This window comes from Ursus maritimus, unplaced genomic scaffold, assembly GCF_017311325.1.
Source record: "Ursus maritimus isolate PB19 unplaced genomic scaffold, ASM1731132v1 scaffold_11, whole genome shotgun sequence".
Classification (NCBI taxonomy): Eukaryota; Metazoa; Chordata; class Mammalia; order Carnivora; family Ursidae; genus Ursus; species Ursus maritimus.
The window spans coordinates 41,360,929-41,373,299 of NW_024423453.1; the positions used below are offsets into that span (position 1 = coordinate 41,360,929).

At 34.2% G+C, this 12,371-nt stretch overlaps 1 protein-coding gene across 12 annotated transcripts in view; it reads left to right on the top strand.

The window, feature by feature from the left end:
• ARFIP1 (ADP ribosylation factor interacting protein 1) overlaps positions 1–12,371 on the top strand; it is a 114,013-nt gene that overhangs the window by 51,208 nt on the left and 50,434 nt on the right. For 10 of the 12 annotated variants that reach the window (XM_008685489.2, XM_008685496.2, XM_008685494.2 and 7 more), the window contains 2 exons: positions 5,629–5,737; positions 10,814–10,909. The exons of 1 other annotated variant lie outside the window; for it this stretch is intronic. In XM_008685489.2, the coding sequence (XP_008683711.1) occupies positions 5,629–5,737; positions 10,814–10,909 (205 nt within the window). The remainder of the gene's footprint in view (positions 1–5,628; positions 5,738–10,813; positions 10,910–12,371) is intronic. One more of the 12 variants, XM_008685497.2, reaches the window with a different exon arrangement.

Here is a 12,371-nt window from a genome sequence, read left to right on the forward strand (position 1 = left end):
AAGAGTGAAATTCAAATCAAACCTAAATGGAGTTTTAGAGGAAATAGCTGGCTATAGGGATGTTGATTGACACTGCCACTGTTGGAGAGACTCTAGATTTGATCCGAAAGAACTTAGTGAATCCTCACGGATTAACATAAATAAGGAAAGAGCTTTGACATTGTGACAAGAATTTTTAAAGGTTGTGGAATAACTTTGTATGGTTTCAGCTTGCTTGATCATTTTTACAGTCCTAAATTGTAATGCAAAGTGAGGACTGCCTATACGTTAAAGTACTTATTAGAACAATTCCTAGCACATAGTAAGTGTTCAAGAAGTGTTTTTCACTGTAATTATTAGCAATAGCCTTACTTAGTTATAATGATGATTGTAGTAAGGGAGAGGGATGCCTAACATTAACTGAGTGCCTAAAAATATATGTATGGGGTGCTTTGCCTATATTAATTGTCTCACCTGATTTTCATAGATTTCATAGAACTCTGAGGTAATGTTTAGCCTCTTTTTACAGCTGATCAAACAGGGACTAAGAAAGTTTTTAAGTACTTGTCCAGGATCACATAGCCACTAACCAGGAAAGCTGGTATTCCAGTGAGGTCTGTCTGAATTATCTTTCCAGGTCTTTCATGTTTCTAGTAACAGTTGGTTCTTGGTGAGACTATGATAATCTTTAAAAAGTGATTTAAGAGTCTTTGCTATTGATAAACATCTTTAAAATATGCCAGAAAAGATTCAAAAGGTAATTCCGTGGGGAATTCTAACTAGGATGAAGAAAGCAAGAATAAATCTTTGCGGCTTACTTGTATATATTATTGTATTATTGTGCTGTTGTTTTATGTTTATTTTTTTTTTGTTTGTCCCCATAATGATTAGCAAGAAGACTTTTAAAATTAAAAAAAAATTGTTATAGCTTTACTTGGATAACATATTGGAATAGGTACCTTTTTTAAGGCCAATTCAAAGCGATGTCTAATGTTAATTGGTTTTCTATTTTGGGGTAGACCTGTCACCTCCATTGGTTTATATAGCAGTTTCTTTTGGTTTTGCTAATGAAAAGCTCAGGATGCTGAGTATGCATAGGTTTTACCACTGTTTTTTAATGTTTTTATTAAATATTAGATATAAAAGAATGTTGACACAAAATATGTAAGATATAAAGAATAACAATACAAATAAAAGGTATCAAGATTGGAAAGGAAGAGATAAAACTATTTCTATTTGCAAACAATGTGGTCTTGTATATAGAAACTCCTAAGGAATACACACACACACACTCACACACAAATTATTAGAACTGATAAGTTCAGCAAAGTTGTGAGATACAAGAAGCATTATTTCAAAACCCACTTTATTTTTAAGGAATAAATAATGCAAAAACAAAATTAAAGAAATTTCAGTACTCAGGAATATGTGCAAGACTTTTACACTGAAAGCTGTAGAACATTGTTTGAAAAAGTCAAAGATCTAAGTAAGTGGAGAGAGATCTCGTGTTTATGGATCAGAAGACTTAACTCATTAAAGTGGCAGTGCTCCCCAAATTGATCATATTCAACATAATCTCTATCAAATCCTGTTTTTTTATAGAAATCAACGAACTGGTCATTTATAAAATCAAGAGATCCAGAATAGCCAAAAAAGTCTTGAAAAAGATGAACAGTTTTAGGGCTCACTTATTTGAAAACTTACTACAAAGCTGCAGTAATCAAACAGTATGGTACTCACATAAGGAAGACATAGGCCAGTGGAGCAGAATTGAGAGTACAGAAATAGACCCTTGTATCTGTGGTCAGTTGAGTTTCACCAAGGGTGGCAGGAGTTTTCAGTGAGGAAAGGATAGTCTTTAAGATGGTTCTGGGACAACTGGATATCCATATGCAAATAATGAAGTTGGATGCAGACCTCACACCATACTCAAAAATTAACGGGCGCCTGGCTGGCTCGGTCAGTGGAGCATGCAACTCTTGATCTCAGGGTTGTGAGTTTGAACCCCACCTTAGGTATAGAGATAGCTTAAAAATAAAATCTTAAAAAAAATTAACTCAAAATGAATCAGAGATTTAAATATAAGAGCTACAACTATAAAATTTTTAGAACAAAAAACAGGTATGAATCTTCATGACTTTGGATTAAGCACTTCAATTTCTTAGATACAACACCAAAAGCATAAGCAACAAAAGAAAAAATAGATAAATTGGACTTAATCAAAATTTAAAACCTTTATGCTTCAAAGAACACCATGAAGAAAGTTAAAAGGCAGTTCACAGAATGGGAAAAAGTATTTGCAGGTTGTACATCTGATAAAGGAATTGTGTCTTAAAGCTCACATGGCTCACTCCCTCACACTGCTTCCGGGAATCTGCCCAGCCAGAGTAGCACTCCTTGCCTGTCACTCTGTATCTCTCTTACCCTGCCTTAAAAACAAACAAACAAAAAAAAAACTTATTTACTACTTGTTACTTACAGCACTTATTACTGACGTAGATTTATTTGTTTACTCTCAGGCTCCTTTACCTTCCTCCCCCCGTGTGAGTCTAATTTGGGCAGAGACTGTTTCCTACACTGCTCTATCTGTAGCTAGAGCAGTGACTGTCGTTGGTGTTCATTAAATGTTGGGACAATGAATAAATAAATCCTTTATGTTCCAGAGCTCAAGCAGTACTTTCTCTTTTCCTGTTTGGTTCTCATAGATTTAGTCCCTATTCTGAATTCCTCCTATATCTATACCTGCTATACCCATACCTATACCTCCTATACCTTGTCTTTACTTTGGCAACAAGTTCAACTTTTACATTAATATCTGTATATCTTGTCTCTCCAGTGAGGCAAGGACTGTACCTTACCTTTTTCTTTGCCTAGAAAGTCTAGCATACAGCAGAAGCCAGCAGATACTCATTAAAGTTAGAAATAAACCTATTGCTATAGCAGCTTCTTAATCTATAAGGTGTTGAATCACAAGTCCTTTCAACAGATTCATTTATGCATTTGACAGATATTTAGTGAACATCTGTATCTCAGGCACTATTTCAGGTGCTAAACATATAGCAGTAAACAAAATAGGCAACATCCCTGCTTTCATGAAGCTTACAGTATATGGAGAGAAGAGAGAAAAATAAACACAAATACTGAGTGATACCTGCTGTGAGAAGAATACAACAGTAAGCAGAATAAGGAGTGTGAGGTTGTGAGAGTTGCTATTTTATTTTATTTTTTTAAAGATGTATTTATTTTAGAGAGAGAGTGGGGGGAGAAGAGGCAGAGGGAGAGAATTTTAAGCAGACTCTCTGCTGAGTATGAAACCCAAAGCAGGGCTCAATCCCATGACCCTGATATCACGACCTGAGCCAAAACCAAGAGTTGGACGCTTAACCGACTGAGCCACCCAGGTTCCCCTAAGAGTTGCTATTTTATACGTTGTTGGGGGAAAGCCTCTTGGACTAAAGGAGCAAGCCATGTAAATATCTGGTAAGAAAGCATTCCGGGGGGAAAAAAACAGGAAGCACAGGCTCTGAAAGATAGGTTTATTGTTTTTGAAGTAACTGTGTAGCTGTAGGGCTGAGGCTGGTAGGAGATGAAGTCAAATCATGTAATGCCTTGAGAACATTTAACAGTCTGGGTTTTCTTCGAGTGAGATGGGAGACTATTGGAGAGTTTTTGCATGCGGGATAATTTTGGGATGTATGGATTTAGAGGTTTGTGTCTTGGATAGAAGCACGGAGACCAATTAAAAGGCTCTTGGAGTAATCCAGTTGAAATATGGTGCTAGTTTAGACCAGAGTGGTACTAGTGGAAGTGGTCAGAATTGGTTTGATCCTGGATATATTTTGAGAGTAGATCTGATAGAATCTGCTGATGGTTTGGATGTGGACATAAGAGAGAATCAAAGATAATTCCTAAGATTTCGGCAAAGATTTTGGTAGTAGAGATGCTGTTAACTGAAAGGAGTGAAAATATAGGTAGTATTATTTTGTCTGTGGGGAGTTGGGGATTTACTGTGGAATCAATCAGTTTTGGACACATTGTTTGAGATGCGTATTTAATATCCAAGTCAAAATAACAAGTACGTGATCAGATATATTGGAGTTAAAGAGGGAGGCCCAGGTAAGACACCTAAATTTGGAAATAGATGATTTTTAAAGCCGGAAGAATCAATTAGATCACCCAAGAAGTGGCTATAGGAGAAAAAGTCCTCTAACTGAACCCTGGGGCACAGAACTTGGAGGCTGGGGAGATGAGGAGGAATCAGCAAAGGAGACAGTAGAACATAACAGATGATGTAAGAGGAAAGTCAAGAGTATCTGAAACTAGCTGGGGGGGGGGGGTTGAAGGTACAACAAGGAAAGAACATAAAATTATCCATGTCAAAATACTGTTTGATAAATGATAAATTTGATTAGTCAAATGCTGTTTGATAAGAATTGACTTCATTAGTTACTAATTCAGGGTCCACCATATCAATCAAACAATTGCCTAGGCAAAATTAATGAGCTTCTCAAGAAAAACCCTTCTCAACACTTGCCAGTTATATATCTGTTAAATTTAGACTTTGCTGGGGAGCCTCGGTGGTTCAGTCAGTTAAGTGTCCGACTCTTGTTTTCAGCTCAGGTCGTGATCTCATGAAATCAAGCCCTGTGTCAGGCTCCATGCAGAGTCTGCTTAAGATTCTCTCTCTCCCTCTGCCCCTCCCCTCTTTTTTTCTCTCTCAAATAAATAAATAAATAAATAAATAAATAAATAAATAAATAAAATCTTTTTTAAAATTTAGACTTTGCCAATTAGAAAATTTTAAATGTTAGTCCTGAGTTTTCAGATTATAACTGTACATTATGTGTGATGTGGTACCATAATAAGAAAGGATTCCAAAGACATAATTTTGTTTTAGTGCATCGTTCATCATTATTGTTGGAAACCAGTGGAATCCATTCATAGGCTCTGATTATGAAAATTGGGTAATTCCTCATATCCAAGCCAGAGGAAAGAAAGGACTTTTGGAAATCTGTGTTTCTTAGCTTTCTTTTTTTTTTTTTAACTATAAGATGGAATATGGAATATTATATTTATTACAGCTAAGTTCCAATTAGAAGCTAATTTGCAGTTGAGGTTGACCAATATCAGCGTTTAACATAAATTTAAATAGCAGAAAATTTCCTTTACCTCTCCCTGATTGAAATCCAGGAAGCCTTGCTTACCTAGCTAACTTGAAATCAAAGGAAAATTAATATTGCAAGTAAATGCTTCGTTTATCCTGACCATTACAGGCTCATCATGATTGTATTAGACATCAGTTTTTACATAATAAACAGACTTTTTGGTCATCTTAATTCTGTTCTTTAAAATGATTTTTCTGATGTATCAGTAGCTTAGGAATTTGAAAATTGAAGTTTATTATCTGCCTGATGCTTACTTCTAGAATAATAGAAGTATTTTGTATTTGACATACACCATACCTCTTAATAGCAAATCTTGCTGAGTTTGCTGCTGTTTATACATTATAAAATGCCGTAACAGCATTCTCTACATAGTAGAGAAAAAAGATGGTTTTAAGTTGTGGGTAAAAGGACACCATTATGCTGAACTGCCATGTGGTGTGAGATATTTTATGAAGATTTTCTCTTTTATTCAAATGTTGCCAAGGATTTGAAGCGTTCATTGCCAGCTGGACTTGGCCTCTCAGAAACCCAAATTACATCTCATGGCTTTGACAGTACCAAAGAGGGGGTTATTGAAGCAGGAGCATTTCAAGGTAAGAGCCCACATATTTTTAAAGATGGCTGGGGTGGAGGATGGGAGAAATCCATCAGAAGCTACCTTTATCAATAAAGCATAATAAAGTCTTTTGATTCTGTGATAAAACACTGATTTTTAGGGACACCTGGGTGGCTCAGTCGTTAAGCGTCTGCCTTCGGCTCAGGGCGTGTTCCCAGCGTTCTGGGATCGAGTCCCGCATCGGGCTCCTCCACTGGGAGCCTGCTACTTCCTCTCCCACTGCCCCTGCCTGTGTTCCCTCTCTCGCTGGCTGTCTCTCTCTCTCTGTCAAATAAATAAAATCTCAAAAAAAAAAAAAAAAAATCTTTAAAAAAAAAAAAAAACACTGATTTTATAAGCATAATTTTTTCTCTTCAATTTAAATAATTTAGGAATTGTTTTAGTAGTCTTCTTTATATAAATAGATCAATATGCATAATTTCACTGATTATTAAAGAATTGGTTTTAAAATACCAAAGTAAAAACTGAAAAATTATATCAAAAATACAGATTTAAATTATTTTAGCTTTTAACTACAAAATTTACAACTATAAATCAGTGTTTTATATAAATACGTATTTCCTATTTCAAAACAATTAGAAAAATAACTTTTATTTTTCCTATTGTACATTCCGTCTGAAAGGTCTCCAAAGACCACCCTCAGATTCAGTAATTTGCTGAGAGTACTCACAGGCTCAGTGTATAGTCATACTCATGACAATGATTATTACAGGGAAAGTATACCAAACACAATTAGCAAGGGCAAAGGATGCCTGAGGCAGTCTGGCAAAACTAGGCATAACTTGCAAGGGTCTTCTCCCACAGGACATTAGGCAGCAGTCATTAATTATGCTTAATTCCCCCAGCAGACTATGACAACATGTATGAACTATTATGAACCAGGGAGGCTCATTAGAGCCTCGGTGCCCAGAGTCTTTATTGGAGATTGCTTGTATAGGCACCCTCTGCCTAGCATGTATCAACATTCCAGACTCCCAGGAGGAAAATACAGTATAAACCACATTGTTTGTATAAACGGTTTAGGCGTAGTGAACCAGTGTTACCATCCTAGGAATGGAGGGAATCTTCCCAAATTTAAGTTTCCAGATGTCAACCAAGAGCCAATTGTGTTAAGCTGGTCTCTTTAAGGATAAACAGACCTGCTATGTTAACTCTTTTCTGCACACATTTCATATATAGATCTATTTTTAATATAAAGAAAAAGTGTCCTTTTAATGCTCTTGCATATAATAACCTTTTTCAAGTGTTTTTTCATGTTCATGTGAGTGAAAGTAAAACCATGTAAACATTTGGATATAAAAAATGAATTGTTTTCTTTCTTTAGCTATAGTTAAAATAGTTATATTTGATGTTCAATGAAGTATATTAATTTTAACACTTCATTATAATTTAATAAAATGAAAGAAAACCTTTGTGAGTTTGCAATCCTTAGCCCTCTTAGAGATACTAATATTCTGTATTTTTATTATACTAATAGCCAATACTTGATTCAAAAACAACTTATATTTTGAAATATATTCTTTCCTAAATGGGTCCTGCAGATAAGCATTTAAAATAATCCAGAATAACAACCTCTGCTCTAGGCTATAAAATGAATGGGCTATCTAGTGACATCATTTTTTCCCCTTTTCATCCTTAGGTTCGGAAAAATAAAACCATAGAAAGGTAGCATATGTGTCAGTATCTCAGTTACTATGTAGCATTCTAGCATATCTTATCTAGGGGATACCTTTGACTTTGAAAGGGTTGACTGAGTGCCTAAAATGGTGAGTGCTTAAAGCAGGATAAAAGGCTTGCATAATGTGACACCATTTTTGGACGTCACCAGTTTCCAAGTGTAAATGTCAATAGAGAATTAAGAAATGCTTTTACTATTTAGATGTTTTAAGTATTCTCAATGAAATTATTTAACTGACATTTGGTTTAATCTTTTTCCGCTTAAGTAGAATAGTAGTATACAATGATTGAAATCAACTGACCATTATAAACTGTTGTGCATAAGCATGGAAATGCTGTTAAGGTTCACTTGCTTATTGGTATATCCTAGTCCTTCAAAGTGGAGTAAAAAATATGTTTCATGATAATGGCAGTAATTTATGTCTCTGAATTGGCTTTATATAATTCTTTAAACGTAAGCTACATTGTTGATCAGTGTATTAAAAAGAATCATTCTGCCATATGCAGATTAGTTAAGCATTTATTAGAAAGATGTAGTTTTATTTTTTTTTCAGGAAGTTGTAGTTGTTTTAAGTGTCTTTGTTTTAAAGCATTTACAGGTAAATTGGAATGAACATGAGAAAAAACAACATGATTAAAATTTATGAAATCGGTCTTGTGAAAGAAATGTTAAAGTTGTTGGGGCAGTTTTAGCTCTCTGGAAAAATGACTGAATAATAACTTAATGACTTTATTACTTGAACAGTTGCTTCAAGAAAAGTATTAACCATTTACTTTTCCATCTCTAGAGCAAATTTAGGAGAACTTATACTAAAGTTTAGCCTACCAACAGCAAATAGTGAAATCTACCTAACAAATACATTGCAAAATTAATAATAGTGGAAATCATGAATAAATCAAAGCTCATTAGAGTGAAGTATACTTGATACTTGAGTTTTGTTTTAGTGAGGTGTTGATCATTACCTGCATATATGCATACTACTAGATTCCTGTTATTGAGGTGAAATGGAGCTAATTCCTCAAATTTAGTCAATAAGCAAGATTTTAGATTTTTAAGAATTATTTTTTACTGGATATTAGAATTGGAATGATTGTAGTAACTAATTTAGTCTAAAGTAGTGGTTTAAAGGGTTGAAGATAAAGAGAAGTGATAATTACCTGTGAAAGGAGAAGGCTGAAGTACCCAGTTACCAGGGCAACATGTCTTTTGCTATTTTAGTTTGGAAGGTTCTGTATCTTTATTATATATATTTTACAACATCTCCCTCTGTGTCATGGGATTGTTTCTTACGCAGGATTAATAAACAGTAATAGCTAGAACAACAGAGCTCTGTTCCTGGGATCATCGAGAAGTGGAATTACAGTAGTCGTTTTTTTTTTTTTAACACTTGCTTCTATAACAGAAACCCTTGTGTCTTGGATAGTAGAGATAGTCTTTGTTTAAAATGGTGATTGGATTGGATAACCTATTAAAATGCCTTCCAACTCAATAAGTAACTTACGGATTGGTGTTTTCTGTATTGAATTTAATAATGGAGTTTTAGGGTGTGAATTCAGAGCATCTGAGCCTCTGATAAGCTGTTTTAACCCCTCTCGGTTTTATTTCTCCTATGGTTTAATGTCAGACTTAGTCGATTTCTGTCATCCCTTCTTGTTTTAAATTTTATAGTTCAACAGATTTAAAGAGATAAATATCTCTCACTTTGAAAGGTAGTGCCAGTCTATTTAGGTCTATCGTATGTTTGGATTTTAATGTTAGATCTAGTTCAAATTAAGGTTTTCATAATATTAAAACTGGTGACTGTTTTTCTATCAGAACTGAGTGTATCTGGGATATAACCAATTATTACTAACTCTAAGAAATTTGATCTTGATTTCTGTCCTTTTAGAACATTTTAATTATAAATTTGATTCATTATATGATTTCTAGGGAACTGGGAGATAATGTAGTTGAAATAAAAGTATCTTACAGACTTGAAAATATTCTTAGCTGAATGTGGAAGGATCTTAAGTTTTTCAGCTTTTTATTATCATTCCCTTAAAGATGTACAGACTTCAGAATTTAAAATAAAGAAAGCAATTGAAGTTATATGGTTTTCTTTGGTTTAGTGCCGGACATTAGAACAATGTTGGATAGTCAGTTTTCTCACTTTGTAGATTACTAAGGCTCAGAGATGTTAATTAATTTGCTAGGACATTCCTGATACTCTGGTTCAAATGCAGAGTTAAGAATTTAAAATTCAGTTGTGTTTCGTTCAAAATTTGTCTTTTTCCTATGATTCTCAAACTTAACAGTTGAGTTTGAGAATAATCTGAGTGGCTTTTAAAAAACCACAAATGCCTAATGTACAGCATGGTGACCATAATTAATAATACCGTATTGTATACTTGAAATTTGCTAATAGAATAGATCTCAAGTAACCATGGGAAAGTAACCAAAAGAAGTGATGAGTTTGTGGTAATCATTTCACAATATGTACATATATCAAAACATCACACTGTACACCTGAAATATATACAGATTTTTTTGTTTAATAAAAACAATTGAATAAAAAAGGTAAAATGGGGGGGGAAAAAAACACAACCTACAGATACCTACTGATGACCAGCAGATCTCGTGGAGCGTCCTGGCTATGTTTTAAAAGCTCCATTCTTATGCTTAATTAGAATAACACTCTATGTCAGCACTTCTCAAACTTCAGAATACATACAAATCACCTAAGGATCTTGTGAAAATGCAGATTCTAGTTCAGTAGGTCTAGGACAGGGCCTGAGTTTTTGCACTTCTAATGAGCTCTCAGGTGAAATTCCTGATACGGGTTCCTCGCATCCATACTATGAATAGCAGTGATCTACACTCTGTGCTATTGGGTTTATGTTGTGAAATTTTGAACTACAATTCCTGTGAATGCTGTGACTCGTTCACGTTTTGTGAATTCTAATTATAATTTTGATACTTTACTACATACCTTTGTTTATCTACTTAAAGAGCTTTCCTTTGAATGTAGGAGTAGCAGGTTATAAAATATTTACTTAAGCGTTAAATTGTTCAGCTTGTGGAACTTTAATCACATTCTGTTAATTGATTTGGAAATAGCAGAGTCCAGGTAAAGTCCTGTTTAGACGTGATCTTGCCTAGTTTCTTATACGTGTTTTGTTTGGTTTCGACAGTTCCATGAAAAGTTTATACAAGAACTCTGCCTGCTCGCATCCATTTATTTTTAGTCCATTCCTTCAAGAAAGCAAATATATTCATACCAGTTTTTAATCCTAGTTTTTGAATATTTTAAGGGCAATGTCAGTAAACCGATACTCAAAATGTGCAGTATGTAGAGGAGGAAAAGGATTTTCACAGTTAAATGTCTGCCCTTTCCAGGTTCCCCAGCACCACCATTGCCATCTGTTATGTCTCCTAGCAGGGTTGCAGCTAGTCGACTGGCTCAACAAGGAAGTGATTTAATTGTTCCTGCAGGTATTCACTGCGCTGATTGGATAAAGCCCTTCTTGCTACTTCTGAAACTAAACTAATTCACTCAGTTTCATAATCCCTTGCTTTATGTTGTTAAGTGTGTGTAATTCTGGCTTTTTTTGGTGGCTGCTTCTTTTTAACAATAACGGAAATAATCTTTCTAGGCATACCTATTTTTCTGGCTTTTCAGCGTTATTAACTATATATCTTAAACCTGAAATTTAATTCACTTTAAGATTGAAAAACATTGTAAAATTGGATTCATTTTAAATCATGCTTTCTTAACTCTGGAAAATGTAGGTTCACTTATTTGATCCTCTCAGCTTTGCAGCTCTGCTCTCTGTTCTCAGTTAAACAAAAAAGGAGCCTTCAACAATTGGGTTGTTCATTATTTGGAATGGGTCAAGTGGAAAATGTTGTATCTTCCTATTTTCAACCACAGCTTACAGATAGCTTGCAGATTGCAACAATATGATATGTAATTTGTCAGTTATGCCCAGTGAAAAACACTTGGGGAAAATGCATTTTTTTGCATTGAATTCACTCTATACTTCAATATTGCTGGACTACAAAAACAGGAAAAAGTTGAACTACATATTTCTTTTACCATATAAAATGTTAACATTCTGTATTTTGTTTCTATGAGAATTTTGTAAATTTTAAATGTATTTGATTTTCTATTCCATTCTTGACCTTAGATTGTGGTAAATTTGTGGCAAGGGCTGGTCTGACTATAGAAATAAGTGAGAAAAGAAATTTTTGCTCTGACTTTAAAAACCATGTTTTAGAACTTTTTCTCTTCTCCTTATTTCATTGTTCTTTTTAAATTATTATAAAGTTTTTATACTAAGTCATTAATATCATGAGTGTTTAACTTTTTTCTTTGAAAAATATTTTACTGTAGAAACTCTATAGGTGTAGAGTTGCTTTTATGTCATAATTTCTTAATGATTGGAGCAATACATTGTCAGGGCTTTATACTGCCTTTATTAATTATGGCTCTTTGCAGGAGGGTGGGTGGTCTCTTCAAAAAAAAAATGGAGGTACAATGTAGGTCTTGTTTTAGCCTAGCCTTTCATACTGGTGGTAAGATATTTTTAATGACTATTTGAAATTTGAATTATATTTTCAAATCCTCCAAAATTACAGTAACCTCTGTTTTGTTGCTCTGTTCTACATCGTATGTTGAAGGGAGAGCACAGTAAAGAGTACATAACCTTTCCAGATTTTTCCTGACTGTTTTTTAGGGTCATTAGGTTATAAGATTAATTGTGGAAATTTTGTTTTCTAGAAGTAAAGAGCTTATTTAGAAAAGAAGGCTGGTTGCAGCATTTTTTTAAGACAATAGACAAAGCACAAAGTGTTTGTGTTTAATTGGCAGAAATCTTTTTTAAGTGTTTAGAAATTGTCCTCATCGATTCCTGAAAGTTCTGGTCCTTACCTGTGTGGAAACCTTTTTATTTTT